The following is a 24839-nucleotide window of genomic DNA, read 5'->3' on the forward strand; positions in this document are numbered from 1 at the left end:
AATTTTTGTATTTTTAGTAGAGACAAGGTTTCACTATGTTGACCAGGTTGGTCTCAAACTCCTGACCTCAGGTGATCCGCCTGCCTCGGCCTCCCAAAGTGCTGGGATTACAGGCATGAGCCACCATGCCTAGCCCTCCTTACCTTTTAGTCAATCTAATGGTGCTTTTTCCAGGCCCATCCATACACCAATCAGCACACATCTCCCCATTCTGAGCCCATTCTGAGCCCATTCTGAGCCCAGATTCAGCCATGCATTGGGACTACCTGCTTTTAGGTAGGGGCTACCACTTTTGGTCCTCTCTCCTACAAGAGCTGTGCTGTCACTCAATAAAACTCTTCTCTGTCTTGCTCACTCTCTGGTTGTCCACATAAACTTATTTTCCTTGTACATGGAACAAGAACCCAGAGCCCACCAAAGGACTGGTGTGAAAGGAGCTGTAGCACTATATCCATCCCACCCTCCACTGGTACTGGGCGGCTGCCCCACATGACAGGAAGTGGTGGTGCGGCCAGGCCGGCAGCCCAGGAGTCATGGGCTGGAGTGGGGCACTGGGACTGAGTGAGCTGTAACATGAACAAGCTGAAACACGTTCCTGGCCGGCCTGCCGAGCTGTGGGCAGTGACATGCTCTCATCTGCCAGACTACAAGAGAAGAGCTGTGACCCTTTGGGGGCCCATACCTTGGGGGTCCCCAAACCAGAGCTGTGACATGCTATAATACCCTCTTGGGGCTCCACCGTTGCTGGCGTCTTTGAGTTTTTCAGGCACCATGGTGTTCTTCTCACTGGGTGCCCAAGGTGGAAGCCATTTGAGGCGTGCCTGGTCCAGCCACACAGCCTCACATGGTTCCGGCACCTGGAGCTGCCACCCCTCTGCAGCAGCTGGCACACCTGGCTCTGTGGTGTGGCTGGACCCTGTGCTTGCTCACACACCTCCCACTACTCCGCGCCTGGCTCACTCATGGCGGGCACAGGATCTAGGCCAGTAGTGCAAGCTGAGGACAGCCTGCCGGGCTAAGTAGGCAGAGCCAGCTCAGCAGTTGCCAGCAAAACTTGGTCAGAGGCACCACTGGTCACAGAATTTTCTGGCTGGTGAAGTGGCACTGAAAGAATCCTATGTGACTTTGCTCATCTCAGTTATTCATTCTGTGGCCACATCTCAGACCAACCTTTGGGGTTCCCAGCAGCTGTGCCTGCAATCCTCAGTTTCAAGCAGTTGTCTGACCACCATCTCCTATTTTTCCAGCTCACTACTTCTAGTCCCCCAAGTCCAATAACTCTTTAATCAGCCAGGATCTAAATCTACCATCCTTCCACCTTCCTCTGGTCCCCTCTTCCCTCCTTGAGCAGCCTCAATGCCACAGTCAGTCATAATAACCACCTTCTCGCATTTGTAATGCCCTTGTTCTGCTCTCTTCTTTACACTCTCCTGGCAAAACCTTAACAGTGAGGAGAAATAATTCTTCACTCTGCACCTGCACTCGTGCAACTGAACATCTCTGGGGAAAACACACACTTGAACTGAGTGGTTGTAGATTCAGACCCTGAACTTTACGTGGCCCTCAGTGCTGCCTGGCAGGCAAGAAACCTTCCCCAAGCACACTGCTCTTCTAAAACTCTTTCCACCTGTCTTTACTTTTTTAAATTTAAATTTTTTTTTTTTTTTTTTTGAGACTGAGCCTCACTGTCACTCAGGTTGGAGTGTAGTAGTGCGATTACAGATCACTGCAGCCTTGACCTCTGGGCTCAAGGGATCCTCCTGCCTCAGCCTCCCATGTAGCTGGGGCTACAGGCACGTGCCACCACACTCGGCTAATCTTTTAAAATACTTTGTGGAGACAGAGTCTCATCATGTTGCCCAGGCTGGTCTTGAACTGCTGGGCTCAAGCAATCGTCTGGCCTTGGCTTCCCAAAGTGCTAAGATTACAGACGTGAGCCACCATACCCAACCTCAGCTTCTTATTTCAGAGAAATCTGTAAAGAAGTAATCAGATGAGAAACTGTGCAAATACCTGCATGTCTCCACTCCCAGCTTTGGTGCCCCTGCCCTTGGCTCTCCCTCCTGTTGGGTGAATGAGCTGCCTGGCTCCTCCCTGAAGCTGGTTCCTCCCCCTTGTACTCCAGAGCTCATTCCCCGATTCCTACTCAAGGGTTTCACTGCGGCAACTCTCCTGTCTTGCATCAAGGTTTCTCTTTCTTTCAGTAACGCATGTCAGCATATATGCCTGCTGTTATTTCTGCTATCTTAAAAAAAGACTTTTTTCTTAAAAAAAGATTTTTGTGAGTGTGTAGCATGGTAGGCTTAAAGTGACAGGGTCCTGCCCATCTAACATGCTGTAATAAATGTGCTAGGAGTTGAGGACCTGTGCTTAGCGGCTGCAGGAGTCCTGGGTGCCTCTCACACCAGTCAAGAGCAGGCCCCCTCCTTCCTGCTGCTTCTCTACCCACCAAAGTCCTTCAAATCCTGTCTGATTCGGCCCTTTGTTCCTTTTCCTTCGGTTGACAGCTCCAGGACTTCAGAATGTTCCCTGTGTTCTCACCAAACAGCTGCCAGGCAGCCAGGCTCGGTTTTCCAAGTGGGCTTTCCTGTACTTTATTTTCATATCGTGCTGTCCTCAGGCAGCCAAAGCAGGATGAACAGCAGGAGAAGAGCGCCAGGCCCTCTCCTGGAACAGCCTCCCGGTCTTCCCTCAGCTGTCCTTTTTTTTGTCGGAACACGTGGTTTCAGAGCTTCAGGGACAACGCAGCTTTGTGAGAAGCATATGCAAGAAGGGACAGATTTCTGACATTTCCATAAAAGCACAAAAACTTGTTTTGTTCAGAATCAAGGTTGGAGAAGTAGCTGGTGGGTAAGAAGTAATTGACGAGATGGGCATGGGGTAATTAGCTTGATTCAATTAGCATGAGGTGGAACTGAGTTACCCAAACTAGATGTCAGCTCAGCCCAGCCACCACCCGCCCACACCATCTGCGCTCAATAAGCATTTATCTGTTGGAGCTTTTTCTGCACATTCCAAGGTCGCTGTCAGAATCTGAATCCCCTGTTCTGGCGATGCAGTGCCTAGAGCCAGGGCCTCGCAGCTTCCCTCCTTCACCGCCAATCTTGCTTCTTCCTGCCTCCACTTGACCTCCGTGGTCCCCCTCCCAGCCACCACCTAGAGGTGATGCACGTGGCCGACAGAGTGAACTCCATTCCTACATCCTAATTCTTTAGTGGCAGAGCTTTTTTGTGACCTTATCCTTAACAACAAAATTGCTCTGCATTCATTAACTTACTGGGGATAAAAAGACAGAGGTGAGGCGATCTGAGATTCTTCTATTAAATGGTTTGGGGCTTCAGTTAAATCATTATTTCTTCATCTGTCAAATGGCAGTAATAACAGAGGCCCAACCTCCATAGGGAGCTGTTATAACAACAACATAAAAATCCCCAAGGGGTACCTGTGATGTTGGTTTCGTGTGTCAAGCTGGCCAAGCTATAGTATCCAGTTATATAACAGGCACTTCTTTAGGGGGTGTTGTGAAGGCATTTTATAGATGTGGTTAACATCAACAACCAGTTCACTTTAAATTAAGAAGACTGCCCTTGGTGATGTGATTGGGACTCACCATCAATTAGCTGAAGGTCGTAAGAACAGCTGAGGTTTCTGGGAGGAGAAATTATTTCAAGACTGCAGTGCCAACTCCAGCCTGAGTTTCCAGCCTCCTTGGAAGTCCTACAGATTTCAGACATACAGTCCCCACAAACAGATAAACCAATTTCTTAAAATAAACCTCAGTGTCTCTATATCCTATTGGTACGGTTTTTCCTGACTGCTACAGTGCTGACTGATAGATGTAGGAAGATACCTTCCTGATACAGTCCTTGGTAGGGAAGAAGGGAGATTAAGAACCATGTGAAGGTAGTTTTATGCAGTAAATCCACCCCAGGCTATGCCAATACCCAAGGCTGCGGGAGAGAAGCAGAGGGCTGTTGGGCTCACAATCCAGCACAAGGTTATGGGGGGAAGAGACACTGCCACATCCCGCTGAGGTCCTCTCTGACTAGGGGCTGCTGGCAGGTACAAATCAAGGAATGAAGTTGCAGCCTTGGACTAAATAGGATCAGGGTGGAGCTTGGTACAAAGAGGGAGGGGCTGGCTAGCACTGGCACACATTGCTTGAGGACCTACTATGTGCGAGGACCTACTATGTGCAGGCCCCTCTGTAAAGCTGCATTTCTTCTTTCCCACACAGCTGGCTTGGTGAGCCACTGGGGGTGGCCAGCCCGAGATCCTGCAATCCTCTCTTTCCAGCGGGAGTTCAGGCTGCCCCTGAGCACAAACGCCCTTCCTGCCCAACTCCTGGAGAGCCTCCATCTGCCCACTCAGTGCGGTGATTTGTAAGTTGTAAAGGGCTGGCGAAGCTCCTATCCCTGCGCACCCCCGGGGGAAGTACTTGAGTGAGGGCTCATGCATCTCCGGACTGCTTTGGAATTACACAGGACTGGGTCTGGGTCCTAAGACTTAGCCTGCTTTTCAGGCTCTCGCTAGGAGATAACACAGTCCGAGCCTTTGGGAGGGCTTCAATGGAGGGGAGGGGCTGTTATGATGCCTTGAAAACTGTAAAGAGCTATGCAAGCCCATTCTCCCAGCACACCCTGAATTAGTCTGGGTTCTCCAGAGAAATAGAACGAAAAGATGTGTATGTATGTAGATACAGAGAAAGAGAGAGGTGAAATAGTTATTTTAAGGAAGGGACCCATGCAGTTGTGGAGGTGCAAGTCTAAAATCTGCAAGGCGGGCCAGCAGGCTGGGAAAAGCTGCAGTTCAAGTCCAAAGTCGGACTGCTGGCAGGATTCCCTCTTTCTCCCAGGAGGTCAGTCTCTTTTTGATTGATTTGATTTCAAGCATTCTGAGGATCATCTGCTTTACTGGAAGTCTCCTGACTTAAATGTTAATTTTATTAACAATACCTTCACAGAAACATCTAAAATAATGTTTGACCAAATTCCTGGGTACCACAGACTAGCCAGGTTGACACATAAAATTCACCCTCACCCCCAGTGTCCAAGCCCAGGGAAATGTATGTACCCTTTGCCCAGAAGCCTCACCAGAAAGCCCTCAGAACCCCAGGACCTCACTGTAGCTCCTGTTCAGCTGACTTTATTACCAGGAGCAGCAGATGAATCTGGTTCCACCCAGCTGTCCTGCAGCACAGGGTTGAGGTCAGCACTTCCCCTGGCTCTCAGAGTGTGCAGGATGAGCAGATGGGCTCTGGAACGCTCTAGAACACATCAGGGCAATGCCCTGTGCCCAGGACATGCTGAAAGTACCTGGGGTTATGTCACCTCCAAGGACAGATCCTGCCTGTCCTCCTTGAAAGGCCCGTGGCCTGGGCCCCAGCTGTACTTTGTACCTCCCTAATAGGAGCACAATAGCAGCAGGCCGGCCCTTTGTGCCAAATAGCCCTAAAAGACCAACAGGAGGCGATGCTTCTCTTATACTTTATCATAATCAGAAACTAAAACCATCAAAAATTCTTCTGGAACAACCCACTCCAAAGAGTCCTGGAGGCCAAGGCAGGTGCAACCTTAGCTGCCAGCATTCAACCTTGGGAACTGCCCACCTCATTGAGTCCCTCCCCTCCCAGCCCCTCTTCTGCATCACAAATCTTCATCATCAAAGGTCTCTGTGCACTGCAACATGATCATCTCTTCGTCAACAGGAAAGGATGCTTCCTGCAAGACACATAGTGGAAGAGGTTCACTTTGTATGTGTGGGTCTCAGGCCCTGGCAGATAGGAAGGCTCTTGCATCTCTGGTGTGCCCAGCCCCCAGACTCTATCCTATGTCTCTTCAGCTGCATTTTCACTTCCAGCTTGGGCCAGGAAGCAAGGGCTCTAAGGGGGAAGGTCCCATTTCAATTTCACTCAACTCAGCACTCTGTGACCTCCAGAAAGGACAGAGCAGAACTGGCTTCTTTTTTATCCTGGGGATTTCCAGGGTCCCACAAGAGAGACAGAGGACCTCATAAGGCTTTATCCAAATGCTCACCAATAGAAAATGGTACACTGCACCACAGTGCTCCCACCAATGGAACACCATGCAGCTTGTTTCCAACAATAATGAGATAGTGCTCTATCTGTGGGATATGCTATTTACAAAGGGCAAAGTGCAAAGCAATGTGTATTGTAGGCTACTACTATTTGTGTTTTAAAGAATATATAATATCTGTAGAATATCTTTGGATGAGTGTACAAGAAACTGGTCACTGCAGTTGCCTCTGGGGAGGATATGGGGTAGGAAGCAAGGAAGAGAGAGAGAGAGACTAAGTAAGTGTCTATTGTATATCTTTTGGTAACTTGTAAATTTTATGCCATGTACATGGGTTACCTATTACGATTTTTTTTTTTTAAGCAGCAGTACTGTGGCTGGTTATGGTAGCTCAATCCCTGTAATTCCAGCACTTTGGGAGGCCAAGGCAGGTGGATCGCCTGAGGTTAAGAGTTTGAGACCAGCCTGGCCAACGTGGTGAAACCCTGTCTCTGCTAAAAACACAAAATAATTAGCTGGGCGTGGTGGTGTGCACCTGTAATCCCAGCTACTCGGGAGGCCATGGCGCAAGAATCTCTTGAACCTGGGAGGCAGAGGTTGCAGTGAGCCAAGATCACACCATGATTGCATGCCAGCCTGAGTTAAAAAAAAAAGCAGCAGCACTGTTTGCTTAGCAAGGGTTTCTCAGTCCCTAAAGGGACATTGTAAACAGTGATCCCAGCCAACCCCTCAGGACTCTCCATGACTTCTTCCTCTAAAAATACGTTCCTGAGGTTTTGCTTCTGTCTCTCTCCATCCCAGCAGAAAATGACCCCTGTAACTTGTCGGCCCTGCAGTTCGGGGTTGATCCCCATGGACCCAGGTGGCATCCCTGACCCCAGTCAACCATCTAATGAATGTGGGACCTGGTCCCAAGGGTGACATTCTGATAGTGGGGACAACCTCCACAAACTGAGCCTTTCCTGCCCTGGAGAAGCAGTTCCCATTCACCATGCTCTCCTGATAGGAGCAGGGAAATAGGGATCAAGAGTGTCAGGGAGGTGGGACCACAGTCTCCAGGCAAATCATGTGGGCCCCTTGTTCAGTGGGAAGACAATGGCAGAGGTTGAGAGGAGAATGAAACTTTTCTGTTTACACCAGAGTCTATCAAAGCCTGAGTCCTCCTGCCCCAGAGCCACTCAGACAGCTTATTCAAAATGCAGATTTCTGGGCCCCACTCTTGCAACACTGAGGCATCGGGAATCTAGGAGTGCTGAAGTTTGGCATCTTTGCTTTGTTTTGTTGTTGTTGTTTTGAGAGTCTCACTCTGTTGCCCAGGCTAGAGTACAGTGGCATGATCTCAGCTCAGTGTAACCTCTGCCTTGTAGGCTCAAATGATCCTCCAAACTCAGCCTCCTGAGTAGCTGGGACTACAGGCATGCACCACCACACCGAGCTAATTTTTGTATTTTTTGTAGTGATGAGGTTTTGTCACATTGTCCAGACTAGTCTTGAAATCCTGGGCTCAAGTGATCTGCCCACCTCAGCCTCCCAAAGTGCTGGGATTCCAGGTGTGAGCCACCGCGCCCGGCCACACCTTTGCTTTGTATGGACACTGGAATCCCAGCTTGTTATCTTTTCTGCCACATGTGGAGAAGGAAGGAAAGCAAAGATTGTCCTTTTGTCTATTCTCAAAGTCTTGATAAAGTGGGCTAATTTAACTGTATCTGAGAGAAAGAGGGGACAACTGGTCCAGGGGACAGTCACCCAAGGATTGGTGGGAAGGGGAGAGCAGACTGCAGGGAAGGGCTGGGACAACTGGTCCAGGGGACAACCACCCAAGGATTGGTGGGAAGGGGAGAGCAGACTGCAGGGAAGGGCTCCATGTGAGGATTCACCGTGGTCCCAGCAGAGGGAAATGAAGACTGAGTTGGAAAAGGACAAGTTATACCTTAGCCTATTGAACAGGTGTCCTGACTATTTTTAAACAAATATTTGCTATTATTATAACTTACCTTTTAAATAAACAGTTGTATTATTGCTAAATTAGTAAAGAAAAATCCATGGCTATGAATCTGAAAGGACCTGTCCCCTTGGTGGCTCAGGCATAATCCCCCTTCCCTGACAAAAGCTTCCAGGAATGGCCCTCCGAACCAAGAGTCCCACTACTCATAGCCCACTCTAAGTGGAACAATCTGGAGGCAGACATTAATATCCTTCAAAAGCTGACAGCAAATATTACTGAAGATGATGAAAATTGTAGAAGGTGATGAAATAGCTCAGTGTTTTGGGAAGGTGTCAAGGGTTCACACAACATTTATGAATGCCTGTTGAGAGTCAGGCCCCTGGGATAGGGTTCCTGCTTCAAAGGGCTCCCAGTCCAGGTCTGCCTTAGAGCAGTTGTTCCCAACCTCTATGGAACCAGGGACCAGTTTCACGGAAGACAATTTTTCCACAGACCTGGGAGGCAAGGGTAGTTTCAGGATGGAACCGTTTCACCTCATATCATCAGGCATTAGTTAGATTCTCATAAGGAGAGAGCAACCTAGACCCCTTGCATGAGCAGTTCATAATAGGGTCTGCCCTCCTATGAGAATCTAATGCCCCTGCTGATCTGACACGAGGCAGAGCTCAGGTGGTCAGGCTCACCCTCTGCTGTGCATCTCTGTTCCTAGCAGGCCATGGATCTGTACTGGTCTGTGGTCCAGGGATTTGGGACCCCTGCCCTAGAGGACACCTCTCTGTCTTTCCTGTTTCCCTGGCTATCTTCCATTCATTCTACAGGATGTGTCAGGCTGAAGGTGACCATCCATGGAGCAAGCTAGAGAGAATGAAAGAGTGTCTCTGCCCAGTGGCCCTTCATGGTATGATTGGGGTGAGGTCTGGTGACGGCTGCCCTTAAGAGCCCTTTTTGCTATCTAAGAGAGGTGGGCGGAGGTACCACAGCCCTCTACTCTGTCCTACCTGCTTTACTTGAGTGTTTGCACAGCTAAGGCCTTTAAAAAAGTCGATGATCTGCATATAGAGCTGAAACTTCTCCTCTGGGTTTTCTGGGTTGCAGCTGGCAAGCATTGAACTGACAATAGAAAGGAAGAAGAGACAACAAATATTCAGGATCCTGATCTTTCAACTGTGCTCCCCTCTCCCCTGAAAGATTTGGGTTACAGTGTGAACCAAGCACTTGGAAATCCTCAGACAGCCCAGACCTCTCCTTGAAAGGTCTGTGCTACCTCTGCTCACATATCATGTCTGGAATCCCCTGGAAAATCGAGACTGTGGTGAGACTGACTCCTGTGCCCTAATTTAGTGTTCTGAGCTGTGGCTGCTGGAACAAGGGAACAAGAGTCAATCTTCTGCAGAATGCCCCCACGGTTCTGGTTCCACCGTGGCTGCTGAGGCAGCTCTGGAGCACGCTGCATGTCTTGAGTTCAGTTCGCTGAGTTGCCACTGCTCAGCAGGTCTAACGTGGAACTCAAGCCCTGGTGCAGAAAGGAGGCCTGTTGTGCAGGTTCTTTTCCTCCTGCCTGTCTGGGACAAGGGGAGAAGCCCTGTGTGACTCAAGCTTATGTCATCATAAGCAGCACAATTTGGAAGCAGACATTAAAATCCTTCAAAAGCTAATGGCAACTGTTATTGCGGGGCCTCAGAAGATGATGAGATAGCTCAGCCTTTAGGAAGGGTGGCAGGAGCTCATGCAACATTTAGGAATGCCTGCTAAGAGCCAGGCCCTGCAATGTGGACCCTGCTTCAAAGGGCTCCTTAGAGCACAGAGGCTGTGTGTCTGCAGGACAGCTGGCATGCACTCATTGTGAGTCAGGGGGCAGCCCTCACTTCCTCCCAGGATGAGGCCCCACAGTCAGCTGAGGAACCCTCTGGCCCCAACCCCTGACTTTTCTAGGGAAAGTGGAATATTTTTAATAGATTGTTTTTCTGTTCCATCAGCAGTGCAGGGAGTTCTGAATATTGCTTGGCAAGGACAGGCTGGCAGCTTCTCGATGGTTGTCTTTGCAGCCCAAGCTCAGCACAGAAACAGGAATGTCTCTTCCAGCCAATTGCAGCAAAATGAAACTCAACTCACAGCTGAGAAGCGCTTGAGTCACTCTGTAAGGTCGATCTGGAGAGGACAAAGCCCTCCTCTGACAACCCCACTTCTCCCCAAGTCCATCTAGGCCTGGATGGAACAGGGAGAATGGAGGGAAAATGCTGATGTGTGGCCTGCCTGAAGCTCTGCCGAAAGGCCAGCTGGGTTACAGGAGACAGCTGTAGCCCCAAGGCCTCACAGGCACCCATAGGCCAGGCTCCCCTTGAGAGGACAATGGAGATATTCATTGGGATCACAAGGATATGTCACTCTCACTCCCAAAGCAGAAAAATGAAACATCCAGGATTCTTTTTAGCCATGACAGCAGCACAGGTGTCTGAAGAACCTGTGCCTTCAGGCCCTAAGACCACAGGTTTTTCAAGCAAAGCAGCAAGGGAATTTTAGTCCTAAATTATTTCTCTCTCAGAAAACACTCCTTTGGGACATGGTTAGTCAAGCTGCTTCTTGTTTTAAAATCTTTTCACATCTTATTTTGTGTCTTCCCACTTCATGGTGTCAGCTATCCTTTTCTCCCTTCCTTCCATATCCATTCCCATCAGCACCATGAAAAGCAGTAACCCGCTTTTGCAGAACTCAGACAGTCCCCTAAACTCAAGGCCCAGGCCTGTTTGCATGTTGGCCCTTATTCTCTGTGCCCCAGAGCCCCCTCCCGCCTTCTCCTTCCAGGTCAGCTGGGAGAACCTGCCTGCAAGTTGCCCTGGGAGCTACAGACTGATGGTTTGTGTTCTTCCAAAATTCATATGCTGAAGCCTAACCCCCAACGTGAAGGTGTTAGGAGGTGGGGGGCTCTGGGAGATCATAGATTAGGGCATGAAGGTGGGCCCCTCATGATGGGATTAGTGCCCTTATAAAATAGGTCCCAGAGCCAGGCACTGTGGCTCATGCCTGTAATCCTAGCACTTTGGGAGCCGAGGTGGGTGGATCATCTGAGGTCAGGGGTTCGAGACCAGCCTGGCCAACATGGCAAAACCCCGTCTCTGCTAAAAATACAAAAATTAGCCGAGCATAGTGGCATGCACCTGTAATCCCAGCTACTCGGGAGGCTGAGGCAGGAGAATCACTTGGACCCGGGAGGTGGAGGTTGCAGTGAGCCAAGATCACACAACTGCACTCCAACCTGGGTGATAGAGTGAGACTCCGTCTTAAAAAAAAAAAAAAAATTAAAAAAAAAGAAATAGGTTCCAAAGAGATTTCTTGCCCCTTCACCATGTGAAGTTTTATCTAGAAGGTGCCCTCTGTGAAAAAGCAAGGCTCTGACTCTGCTGGCACCTTGATCGTAGACTCCCCAACCTCCAGAACTGTGAGAAATACATTTCTATTGTTTATAAACCATTCAGTCTATGGCATTTAGTATATAATGGACTTAAGGCAGGGATACAGCAGCCCTCAGCAGAGATTAGCAGGACTAACACACACTGGGAATAGGGTGCAAAGTGAACAGATGACTTTCTACAACCTACAGCTGATAACCTGGTGTGTCCCAGCCCTGCACCAGGATGGAAGAATTTTCTACTCTAAAGACACCACAGATAATGTCATCCCCAGGTCTATGACACAATCCTAGAACCAGCTCACTTCTAATCACAGAAAAAAAGTGGATCCCAAGAATGCCCACTGAATTAGGCTCCAGATCTGGTTTGGCTCTGTGTCCCCACCCAAATCTCCTGTTGAATTATAATCCCCACGTGTTGAAGGAGGGGCCTGGTGGGGGTGGTGATTGAATCATGAGGGTGGATGTCCCCCTTGCTGTTCTCATGACAGAGTCCTCACAAGATCTGGTTGTTTGAAAAGTGTGTAGCACTTCCCCCTTCACTCTCTCTCCTGTCACCATGTGAGGATTTAGAGGTTTCCCCTTTGCCTTCCACCATGATTGTAAGTTTCCTGAGGCCTCCCCAGCCATGCCTCTTTTATAGCCTGTGGAAGTGTGAGTCACTTAAACCTCTTTTCTTTATACATTACCCAGTCTCGGGTAGTTCTTTGTAGCAGTGTGAGAATGGACTAATACAACACCCATCTAGGGGCTGCAGAGGAGAGGCTCCTGAACACCCCAGCAGGGGTGTGTGCATGCAAACACACACACACACACACACACACACACACACACACACACCCCTCTCTCTCTGACTTACCACATTCATGCACATGCAAACTCACACAAACACACCTGCACACACACAATCTCACATCCACCCACACACGGGCACATGCTATCTCATACCCTCTTCCTCACCTGGAGCTAGATGTACTTGGAACCTCACTTTTGTCCAGGAAGCTTGCCACATCAAAGGCATCCTCAAAAAGGATCTGAAAGAAAGTACAAGACTTCATGTGTGGGAAATAACTTGACAATTTCACGCTTGCTCTGGGCTGCTGGGGAGCGATGAGTGGAAAGGCTCTGTCTTTACACCACACCCCAGAGGGCGTGCATGTCAGAGCGGGGGCCCACACCGGGGGGCTCTGCTTGGTGTTCTTCCTAGGGGGTGAATGCTAAACTCTAGAGTGCCCAGGACAAACTGCCAAGCCTGGAGGTGGCTGTGAGGGACAGGAAGAAATGGGGATTGTGACTCCTCTTGCCGAAGAAGGTGGGAGCTCAGGTGTGAGATGTAATTACCAGAGCCTCAGTTTACCACTGAGAAAAAGCTCATCAAAACCTCCAAAGTGGACAGATTATTGGAGCCCAGGGTCCTCAGTCTAGCAGTCTCATGCCAGGGCAGCTGAATCCAGAGGGTCAGGAAGGCTCTGGGTTAGGCTGCAGGCAGGCCAGCTCTCAGGCCTGCCCCTTGCTAGCTGTGTGACCTGGGACAAGTTACTTCATCTCACAAATCCTCCTCTATAAAATGGGAGTCACATCAGTGTCTACTCACAGGGCTATTCCAGTAATTAAGTAAGATAATGTATGTCAAGTATCTGGTTACATTTGAACATTACCTACTTTATAACAGATATACCTGACACATAACTGAACATTACCTGCTTTATAAGAGACATATATGTTCATTGTGGAAATTTTGGAACATTGAAACAGATGAAGAAAATAAGAATTACTGAGAAACAATCCCACCCAGATGTCCATTGTTGACACATTGATCTAATTCTCTCCAGTCACTTCTCCCAGGTCTATAATATATGTTTCCAATTTGGAATCTTGCTATTTAGACAGTTTTTCATCCTGCTTCCCCCAATGTGTTAGAGGATATTAAATATGTTACAGAAACATGAGTTACACTTACTTGACTGCCAGATTTAGCAAATACAAATACGGGATGCCTAGTTACATTTTGAATTTCTGATAAAGAATGAATAATTTTTAGTATAAGAATGCTCCAAATCGTGCATGGGATGTTTTTGTATTAAAAATTTAACTGAACGTTTGGGAGGCCGAGACGCACGGATCACGAGGTCAGGAGATCGAGACCATCCTGGCTAACACGGTGAAACCCCGTCTCTACTAAAAAAATACAAAAAACTAGTCAGGTGCAGTGGTGGGCGCCTGTAGTCCCAGCTACTCGGGAGGCTGAGGCAGGAGAATGGTGTAAACCAGGGAGGTGGAGCTTGCAGTGAGCCGAGATCCGGCCACTGCACTCCAGCCTGGGTGACAGAGCGAGACTCCATCTCAAAAAAAAAAAAAAATTTAACTGGGCATGCTTTACTTTAACTGGCATCCCCTTTACACTGGCAGGTACTGGCAAGTTCTGCCAGGGTCTCTCCTCTCCTCTCCCCTCCCTGCAACACATAGCTCTTTCAAGAGGATTGATGTCTGCCCTTTCTTTCAATTGGCTTCCTGGAACTGAATCCCTTGGGACTCTGGCCCCTCTCTTAGTTTTCCGAACATTTTCTGTAGTCCTTCTACGTGATATCTCTGTGGTCATTTCAAAGATCTGGAAAGGAAAGACCTGTGATCCAGTGTCCATCAGCTCTGAAGCCCATCAGCTCCATGTTGCTCCCTGGCAGGCCTGAAACAGGGACCAAGAACTGAAATTCCTGTCCTTAAGCAATCAGCCCACCAAAGTCGCAGGCCACACATTGTGCTCACCTGTGCAAATCTCCCTCACAAGCCAGCCTGAGAGGGGACCCCACACCAGCCTCCACAGCCTTTCCAGAGTGCCACCACACTCACAGGGCAGCTCCTCTCTGAACTGAAATGGAGCAGTCCAGGGCCTCCCGGGCCCATCTGACCCCACTGCTGTCCTCTAACACAACAGTTGTGCAGCAGAACTCTCCAGGTGGACTAGGGGCTGCAGTGGTGTCACTGCACAGCAGGAGTAACTGTGGCTTTGTCCCTGCCTCAGGCATGGGAGTTCTCTGTTCTGCCTACCTTATCACCCAGCCCTGACCTGGCCTAAACCTGGGCACAGCAGTGCAGGCAGAGCCCTGCTTCTGGCCACAGCTGAGGGAATCTGCTGCCAGCTTCCCTTAATACCCAAAAAACCTCAGCCCATAGGCCTCCCTGAAAAACCCAGAAAAGCTGTTTCCATGAATTGGAGACATTAGATGATTCTGGTTGTTTTCTCTTTGGATGTGCTGGCATGCTGGCACAGTCAAGTTTGACAGAATGGCTCAGGCATTTGGTAGATACTGTCACGCATCACTTACTGATGGGGATAAGTTCTGAGAAATGTGTCCTTAGGCAACTTTGCCATGTGAACATCACAGAGTGTACTTATGCAAACCTAGATTGCATATATATATCTCTCTCTTTTTTTTGAGACGGAGTTTTACTCTTGTCACCCAGGCTGGAGTGCAATGGTGCGATCTCAGCTCACTGCAACCTCCACCTCCCAGGTTCAAGTGATTCTCCTGCCTCAGCCTCCTAAGTAGCTGGGATTACGGGCGCTCGCCACCATGCCCAGCTAATTTTTGTATTTTTAGTAAAGATGGTGTTTCACCATGTTGGCCAGGCTGGTCTCGAACTCCTGACCTCAGATGATCCACCCACCTTGGCCTCCCAAAGTGCTGGAATTACAGACTGGAGTCACCGCACCCAGCCCATATATTTTATATATATATATATTTTTTTCATATGGAAAACCAAAAATCCAAGTTCCATTACTGAAGATCGATTATTTCCCCTACTTGATCTGCAACACCAATATCAAGTGCCATATATCAGGTTTCCATATGTGCTCCATTATCATCATTATACATCATAGACCATTGTATATGTGGTCTGTTGTTGCCCAAAACATCTTTACGTAGCCCATGACTGTCTTTTCCTTTCATTTTCTTTATATGAGACTCCAGGGCTTGGCACTTTGGGGCTGTAAACACGTCTGTTTGGCTGCCCTTTCATACATGCCTTGGGTACGAGGTCCTAATTATCTGGCTCTCTTGAGCCATCATGGAACAGAATGCATCATGGTGGACGCAACATCAGAGGAAAACCAGAGCAGAAGCCAGGGTCTGGTGGACCAATGCTTGGGGGTCGGGGAAAGGACCAAGGCAGTAGCTGGTAGGCCACTGAACATCTGCACTGGAGTTCCCTCCAATAGGATCCACTGCACCAGCCACCAGGGAAGCTTGTTAAAAACGCGGATCCTGAGGCCCCACCCTCAGAGGCTATGATTCAGTGGGTCTGGGACAGCAGCCTGGCACCTGACTTTTTTTTTTTCTTCTTCTTCTTTTTTGAGATAGAGTCTTGCTCTGTTGCCCAGGCTGGAGTGCAGTGACACAATCATAGTTCACTGCAGCCTTGACCTCCTGGGCTCAAAGGATCCTCCTGCCTCAGCCTCCTGAGTAGCTAGGACTACAGGTGTACACCACCACACCTCTCTACTTTTTAAAATTTTTGGTAGAGACACAGTCTCACCGTGTTGCCCAGGCTGGTCTCAAACTCCTGGGCTCAAGCAATGCTCCCACCTTGCTCGGCCTCCCAAAGTACTGGGATTACAGGCGTGAGCCACCACACCCTGCCAGGCACCTGACGTTTAAAAAACTCCACAGGTGATTCAGTTGAGGAGCATCAGGGGAGATAATGGAGGGTTGACCATCAACAGGTGACCAAAGGGCAGAGTGGTGTGAAAAAATGTGTAATGAGAGAGATACAGCCACCGAAGCGGGAGCTGGGTGTTCTGGGCAAGTCACGCTGCTGGCTAGGCCTGCAAACTGGAAGGACAGGCCTGGGGGTGACATCTGTCTGTCACCAGGCTTGGGCCTGATAGCTGAGGAACCTTCTAAAAAATGGAGGCATTCCAGAGCTGTAAGCCCAGGGTCAGAGTCAATCGGAGGCTCTCTGGCCCTAAGACTCCACAGAGAGACACTGGGAAACTAGCATGTTGTCTCCTCAAAGGCGCCCCGACTGAGGAGCATTTGGAAAGTCAGGACAAGGGGGTGGCATGTATCAGGTGGAAGCCATGGATGCTAAATGTCCACGAAGCACAGGGCCTGTGCAGAGTGCGAATCGTCTGCCCCTCTAGAGGAGCGAGCGCAGCCTGGGCCGTGTGGTAGAGCAGTGTTCCGAGGCCGTCCTCATTCTGGAAGAGCAGCTGTGGGCCCACTTTTATCTCCGTGCTGGCCGACCTCAAATGCTACCTGATGTTCTGCTTTGCAGACTATGGCCACGGCCATTCTGACTAGCGTACTGAACGCTGAGAAATGCATTTACAGCGGCAGTTGTGGTGACCTCCCTTTCGCAGAGCGCTCCCAGTGCTCTTTAGGGTGGGAACTGACCGCCTTTCAAGGGCTGGACCTGATTGGTCCAAGTGTGATCCACTCTATGGCCAGTCATTGGCTCAGCAGGTTGGCAATTTGGCCAGTTCCGGCCAATGAGAGGGGAGGAGCGGTTCTGGAAAACTTCTGCCTTAACCCTTAAGAAAGAGCTTTCATAGGAAATCTTTGTCTTACCGGATGTAAAGTAGCAAGAATGACCGTTCGATTGCTCTAGCTGCCATTCCACAGCCACAGGGGCCGGGGGAGGTGGGGAGGGGAGAGAAAGATAAGAAACCAGGCAGAGCCAAAGGAGGCCAGAATCCACGCGGATGGTGAGCTCCTCTGCCTGCCTCGGACCTCCCCGGTGTGAGGAGTGCATTTCTCCATGGTTTAATAATCCAGGCCCTAGCAGCCCAAAGAATCCTAACTGAGACAACCTCCCAAGCCTTGTCTTCTGCCATCCCCAGGGAAAGGCCAGGAAACTAACCGCAGAAAAAGAAATACTGTTCCGTGGCCCCAAGGATAAGAAAATTGGAAACCTACCTTGGGAGCCAGAAGGCAAACTGCACCTCCGACCTGCTAAATGCAAAGCCCTGGTGTCCCCGGGCGAGGGCGAGGGTGGTTGCTGCGCCCCATCCACGCCACCGGGCAGGCCTGCTCACCTCCTCGGGCGTGGAGACCAGCGAGCAGCTGGCCCCCTGGCTGTCCACGCCGCTGTCCTTCACGCTGCCCTCCGCACAGGCTGGCTCTCGGCAGGCCTCCGCCAGGCTCGCAGGTCCGCGGTGCTTCTGCGCCCAGGCCTGCCGGAGGCTGGCCTTCCTCTCCTCCGAGAGGTTCTGCCACAGGTGGGAGATGGCCGCAGAGACGATAGGCAGCGCCGCCTCCTGCGGAGTAATGATCCCGCTGCCGGTGAGGAGGTCCATCGCCTGTTTGTAAAAGTTGAGATACCTGCAATAGAAGCGGCGCTGTCTCGCACCCCTGAAGCTCCCTCTCGAAGCGTCTCCCCGGGATTCGGTTCATGGCATGGACCCCAGCACACAGGCCCGGCCACGGTGCCACGGCTCACCAGGGGCTTAGACTTCTCTGACTCTGCACGCCCATGGCCCTTGGAGAGCAGAGCCTTCTTGGGGGCCATGAAGGACATAGACTTGGGTTTTGGGGCCCCTCCCCGAGTTCTCCCAGTCCCTGCCCCATGAAGCTCTCAGTGTTAGAGAGAAGCAGGTAAAAGGCGTAGCTGCCTCGGCTCTCATCCTAAGGGAGTATTCTTTAAAATTCTGAGCCCATGAACGTGTGGGCATGATAGCACTCCAGCTTTATCCTGCAGCCCGAAAGTCAGGCTCGGCTGTGGAGACAGCCTCCTGCTATTGAGCCAACTCCTCTGGAAGCCAACATGGCTGCTGAGGGGCCTTGAGTCTGTGGAGGAGGCAGTGGCAAGGTACGTCTGAGCCAGCCATTCCTATCTTTCCTACTATAAGACCAGTGCGGACTTGTGGGGACGTGTGTTTTGGGGGAAAAAGGGGTTAGCCCTCATAATCACCATCAGCTGTGCCCCCCACAAGGCACCCCAAAAAAACACCCGGTCTAAGTAAAAACACTGTATGAGTGTATGTGCTATGCTAATGTAGCTTCGAGACTATTTCTCTAGCCTCTCTGCCAGTCCTGTCCCTGAGCCCCTCCCATATGAAAATCCTGGAGAGTTCGTGATTCAGGGCCTAGTATGAACCGTTCACTCCAGCTGGGGTACACAGCTGAAGCGTACTCCAGCCAGAACCTCTGTCCCCTTCCCCCTGGGAGGGAGCTCCGTGGGTGCACAAAGCCACCCCACCCAGCTGTTCACACCGTTCAAATTCCATGAGGTCAGGCGACAAAGTGCCTGGGGAGTATAAGAGCACTTTCTTCTCTTCCTCCTCCTCCTCTTCCTCCTCCTCCTCTTCTTCCTCCTCCTCCTCTTCTTCTTCCTCCTCCTCTTCTTCTTGATCTTCCTCTTCCCCGTCTTCCCCCTCCTCAGCATCCTTCCTGACTGCCTCAGTTGGGCACCAAGGGGAGGAACCATTCTGAGAAAAACTGTTTGACAGCAGGCTGGGAAAGAAAACAAACAGGACAACTATAGACTAATATCCCTCATGAATATGGACAAGACATTCTTAGCAACTTTAGCAAGTATACATGTATATGTATGTGTGTGTAGGTGTACACATCACGACCAAATGGATTTTTCCTAGGAATGCAAGATAACTGGTTCAACATTTGAAAATCAATCCATGCAATTCAGCATATCAACAGACTACAGAAGAAAAACCTCAATAGATGCAGAAAAGGCATCTGACAAAATCAACATCCATGAATGATAACAACTCTCAGCAAACTAGAAAAAAAAGGGAGTTTTGTTAACCTGATAAAGGGTATCTCAAAAAAAAAAAAAAAAAAACCTACCACTAACATCATGCTTAATGGCAAAAGACAGTTTCCCCTCTCAATCAGGAATAAGGTGAGGCTGTCTACTCTTACTACTTCTATTCAAAATTGTTCCGGAGGTTCTAGCCAGTCCAGTAAGGCAAGCAAAAGAAATTAAAGGAATATAGATTGGAGCAGAAGAAACAAATCTATCTTTATTTGCACACAGCATGATTATCTGTGTAGAAAAATCTCAAATAATCTACAAACATGTCATTAGAACCAAGAAGGGAATTGAGCAAGGTTGCAGAAGACAAGGTCAGAATATAAAAATCAATAATATTGTTACATAGTAGCAATGAATAATTGGAAATTGAAATTTTAAAAAGCATCATTTACAATAGCATGAAAAAATGACATACTTAGGTTTAAACCAAAAGCTCAATCCATTAAAAAAAGGATAAATTGGACTCATCAAAATCTGCAAATTCTGCTCTTCAAAAGACACCTTGAAGAGAATGAAACAGCAGGATACAATTTAGAAAAGTCATGACCCGCACCCAGAGTCTCTTTATACTTATAGGAATAATCCCCAAGGTACCATGTTGAGTTAAAAAAGCAAGCTCGGCTCGACGCGATGGCTCACGCCTCCCAACACTTTGGGAGGCCGAGGTGGGTAGACACCTTCAGGTCAGGAGTTTGAGACCAGCTTGGCCAACGTGGTGAAACCCCATCTCTACTAAAAATACAAAAACTAGCCAGGTGTGGTGGCGGGTGCCTGTAATCCCAGCTACTCAGGAGCCTGAGGCAGGAGAATCTCATGAACCCGGGAGGCAGAGGTGGCAGTGAACTGAGATCATGCCACTGCAGTCCAGCCTGGCTGACAGAGTGAGACTCCATCTCAAAAAACAAAACAAAAACAAAAACCAAAAAACCATGAGATCATAAAAGTACATTTCTCAGATCAGTTTCTCCTTCAAATTATGAATGTGATATATTAATAATGTTCCCTTTTCAGCATTTGTGACACCTTTTCTTAGGTTCCCAGGAGGCCTGGAATATAGACTGAGATTTGCATTTTCCTGATTGTCATATGTAGCCTCCAGGAAAGCCATTAGTTGTGGCTTTAAAAAATACATATAGAAAAAGCTACCATATAATATAAACACTATGGTCTAATTTCTCTAAAGAATAATGTGCAACTTTTTAAAAAACTTGATGGATTTTCTTGAAAACTAACATTGATTTTCTTTGAGTTCTGAGGTAATATATATTTTTGGGCTTTTGTGTATTTTCTGCATCTTGTATGATAAGCATGGATCATTTTTATAATTGGGAAAAAATTGAATGCATGTTACTAGAATAAAAGAGAAAGGAATGGTCTCCAGCATATGGCTGTTTTGGAAGGTGAGCAGCAACCCTGACGGTTCTGCAGGCCTGAGGGGAAGGGTGAGTTGCTACCAGACAGCACTGATGGCTGTGAGGGCACAGCAGGTCCCCAGGTTCCTGGGGTTTGCGGTGTCTTACCTGTCATTTCCAGAATACATGCTGGCATATTCTTTCTTGACCTCCTCTAAGCTGCTTGCATGCCCATCCTCCAGGTTGAAGGATGCTATTGGGGAGTTGAAGGCCAGGAACACAAAGAGAAAAGTCAGGCCTCTGTTGGAGTCTCTCCCACCCTTCTGGCCCAGGTGGGCCATGGGTGGGACCCCGAACCCTCCAGGGTCAGCATTAGGGAGACCAGAGCCCAGTTTCTCCTTCTAGGTGTGAGGGGAGAGCCTTAGACAAGCAACAGCCCACTTTTCCTCTGGCCTCTGAAGATGAGATCAGGTGCCTTCAGCAGCACTCCAGTAGGGAACTCATCAAAGTCTCATGTCCTGGTGCCTCTGGCCGGTCTTGCTGGACTGCAGGCTCACTAAGGACAGGGACCCTCAACATTGGCCCAAGCACAGTTCCTGGCACACAGTAGGCCCTCAATAAATATTTGTTGATTCATTGTAACCCAACTTCTGTTTTCGATAGAAAAACGGAACCAGTTTTCTCCAGGGAGGGAGATGGGGTTGGCAAGTAGGGATCCATTACCTTTCAGCTTCAACAAATTATCCAGGGTTTGCTCCAGTTCCGGAATATGACTCTTTGCCTTATTCAGAACCTGCCACTGAGGATAGACAGACAATGCTGAAAGCCAGCCTCTCACTGCAGAGACTGGTTTTGTGGACCAAGGAATCCCTTCCCAGGACTGAGGCCACGCTCCCTCAGATGCAAAGTCACATCCCTTAACTTCGTCAGTGAAAAGAATAGGAAGTTTGTTCTGATGCACAGGAGGCACTAAATTTCGTTTGTAGCCTAGAAATGGGTTCTCACCAAAATGCCAAAGGATTTGGAAAGAGTTAAGCTTTGTTCAGCAAATTGCTAGTGCTGTAGAAAGGCAAATGACTACACAGGTGGCTTGAAGGTGGAATAACGAGTGATGAAAGAGGCGCAGTCTGCATGAACGTCAACCCCAGGCTTGCACAAAGCAGAGCTAGACTTCAGCTCAGTTGTAACATTGTGCAAAGGGCTAGTTAATATTAAATGTCCTATTCTCCCACTATTTTTATTTGCTAACTGCATACTCTCCAGATGATCTAAAAACTTATCAAATGCTGTCAACCCAAACTCTAAATTTCCCTCTTTCCCTTTTTCCCTCCCTCCCTCTCTCCCTTCCTCCCTCCCCTCCCTTCTGCTTCCCTCCCTCCCTCCTTCCTTCCTTTTTTCCTTCCTTCCTTCCAACTTCCTTCCTTTTTTTCTCCCTCCCTTCCTCCCTTCCTTTCTTCCTTCCTTCCTTCCTCCCTTCCTCCCTTCCTCCCTTCCTTCCTTTTTCTTTCCCTCCTCCTCTCTCTTCCTTCCTTCTTCCCTCCTTCCTTCCTGTATGTAACATTATTAAAGTCAAAATGGTAACAGCAAGATCATTCAAAAATGAGCAATGCTAAATGTTGTTTGTTAGGCTGACCACCTATATCTGTCAGGGGCTGCACGCATCCCTTGGGCATGTACAAGGGCAAAACTGTGCTAAGTCCCAGGGATACAGAGTACATAAGACAGTCCCTGCTCTCAGGGTGCTGACCTCTGACGGGGAAGACAAGCAAGGAAACAACCCCTCATAACACAAGATAGAATTAAGTAGGTACTAACAAGGGGTAGAAGCAAAGGGCTGTGGAAATGTACAAGGAGGAGGGAATAGTCCAACTGGAGGGGTCCAGAAGATTCCATGGAGCAGGGCAGCTGAGCAGAGTGAGTCAAGCCCAGCTTTGAAGTGTGCACAGAATCCCAAAGGCAGAGCTAACTGCATGAGCAGAGACACAGAGGCCATGAGAGGCAGGCCTGGTTCAGGGAACTGCTGCAGTGAGATGTGGCCAAAGTGTGGGGCGGGCATGGGCGGGACCCCAAAGCAGCTGGGGGCAGAGCAGCCTGGGATTTCACATTCTAGAGTCCAAGGATTCTGGTGGGTGCCTAAAAAGGAGACTTGAGGGGGGCTGGAGTCACAGCGCTCTGCCAGCCTGAAGAGAAGGTGAAGGGAACCGCAGCTACACGACGACACAGTCAGTTGCAAGCTCCCTGAGCACTCCTATGTGTTTTGCTCTCCCCAATCCCAGAGTTCATGTCCATGCTGGTGGGTCAGCAAGGACTTGGAACTCGGGGCTGACTGATTTCCAGCATCTGGGGCTTGTTCGTAGGGTGGAAAGATGATTCTCCAGCTGCTATGGTCTGAATGTTTGTGTCCCCCCAAAATTTAGTATATTGAGACCCAATCTCCGATATGATGCTATTAAGAGGTGGGGACTTTTGGAAGGTGATTAAGCTGATTGGTGCCCTTATAAAAGAGTCCTCAGGGAACCTGTTTGTCTTTCCCCCGTGTGAGGACACAGCAAGAGAGCCCTGTCTATGAACCAGACAGCATGCCCTCACCAGACACCCAATCTGATGGAACCTTTGTCTTGGACTTCACAGGCTCCAGAACCAGGAGGAATAAACTTCTGTTGTTTATAAATTTGTCTAGGCCATTTGTCACTACCCCAGCAGAAGTGGCAGCTCCAGGCCAGTCCCTGCCTTGCAGCACAGTCCCTCCACATGTGAAAATGTCTCCTCCCCTGTGGAAATGCCCCCTCTCCTCCTCTAGGTCCCCATACCTTTGAGGCTGTGAGATCAGACTGAGAGTACACTGTCCTCCTGAGGTTGTTGAAGAGCGCTGCCAGGGTGGCTCGGTGGCGGGCCTGGGACAGGCGTCTCCGGGCCACCCGATGCTCAAGCTCCTGCAGCTGTGCTGGCAGCTGGGGTGTCGCTCTGTCATGGGGGTTGCTGCTTTCTTCAGGGGTTGCCATTATAAGCTGTAATGCACTATTATGCTTTTTTTGCCCTAGATAATAAAAATACAATATTAAAGGAAAAGGAAGGCAAATTGAGGCAGGCAGAAAGGAGGCACCCTTCCCAAGTAAAGGCCCCAAATTCATTCCCTCATGAATTCAGTTATTGGTGAGATTTACAGTGAGAGAAATTTGACAAGTTTACAAAAGCCCTTTGAAGGTGATGTTGGTCAATTGCTAATTAAGAAAAGTAGATGGAGATTATACACGGTCAACACAAATTCTGTTATTGAAGCTCAACTCCTAAAATTGCAAACCACCCATATAGGACTTAACAGTTGAGGGGTCCTGGGACTTACCTTGAAAGGTTCCAACACATTGCAGGTACTCACCAGACACTTGTTAATTTCAGGGGTTAATTTTAAGCGTGGCCAAGGAAAGCAGCCATATCCTGAGATCTCAGGCTTTACTTTAGTCTGTTCAAAGCCAAACAGGTACTTGTCCCACTGTGAGGTCTTTTTCTACCTTAAGAATGCCACCTCTTTTATGTGGGTAGTAGTTACGCAGGTGTATACATATGAAAAAAAATCCCTCAAGGGGTACACTTTAGACTCGTGAATTTTTTTGTGATACACCTCGAGGAAAAAAAAAAAGAAAACAAGAAAATTCAATTTACCACCTGTGCAAGCAAGAAGTCACCCAATGACAGAGAAGTGAAAGCCATTTTGCCTTATCTTGCCTCTAGTGGGTTCTGGAGGTGATCACTGTGTCCTTCTTTGTCACATCTGAGCTTACAAGCAAGAGGCCCTTCCCTAGGAGAGGCGATTCTGGGACTCATATGTAATTGTTTTAATAAGATACAGGGGCCAGGGCCTTTTACCTGAGCCATAGACCCTTCCATCAGGCCTCACCCCACCACTCAGAGAGCTATTCCCCACTAGCCTGCCTGCTGTTTGAACAGGGAGGCTGCGACTTCGTCCCTTCTGTACCCTCAGTGCGTAACACAGAGCCTGACCCCATTAGGTCCTCAGTGCCGGAGTTTCTGATGAATTACAGTGAGAGGTTTCCACTAGGTCCACTCCCCGCTGAGCTCAGTCCTGCTGTACAGAGACAATGCATGACCTCCGCCACGGGTTTGTTAATTTTGAGGTATGTTAGGGTCACATGTGGAGAATGTTGAAAATGCCCAGGCCCTGCATCGAAAACATCGGATCTGAACCCAGCGTGCAGCTCCCCAGGTGATTCTTATATTTTCACAATTTGAGAGCCACCATTAACTCTTGATTTGTGTGTCAAGCATCACCACAGCTGGCAGCAGCTGGAAACAGAATCTTCATTAAG

The 24839-nt window shown here is 49.0% G+C and overlaps 2 protein-coding genes across 4 annotated transcripts in view; one reads left to right on the forward strand and one right to left on the reverse strand.

Moving 5' to 3' along the window:
* WDR91 (WD repeat domain 91) overlaps nt 1-24839 on the forward strand; it is a 133105-nt gene that overhangs the window by 54626 nt on the left and 53640 nt on the right. For all 3 annotated transcript variants that reach the window (XM_031665897.1, XM_009203908.4, XM_021936301.2), the window contains one exon: nt 4238-4382. The gene's annotated coding sequence lies outside the window, so the exon portion shown is untranslated. The remainder of the gene's footprint in view (nt 1-4237; nt 4383-24839) is intronic.
* Nucleotides 5636-23522, reverse strand: STRA8 (stimulated by retinoic acid 8). Its single transcript, XM_017957189.3, has 8 exons — nt 23325-23522; nt 21238-21313; nt 20683-20767; nt 18601-18840; nt 17424-17709; nt 12347-12420; nt 8979-9090; nt 5636-5720 (listed from the first exon to the last, which is right to left on the reverse strand). The coding sequence occupies exons 1-8, from the start codon at nt 23514-23516 to the stop codon at nt 5646-5648; spliced, it is 1140 nt and encodes a 379-aa protein (XP_017812678.2). The 5' UTR covers nt 23517-23522; the 3' UTR covers nt 5636-5645.

This window comes from Papio anubis, chromosome 4, assembly GCF_008728515.1.
Source record: "Papio anubis isolate 15944 chromosome 4, Panubis1.0, whole genome shotgun sequence".
NCBI classification, from domain to species: domain Eukaryota; kingdom Metazoa; phylum Chordata; class Mammalia; order Primates; family Cercopithecidae; genus Papio; species Papio anubis.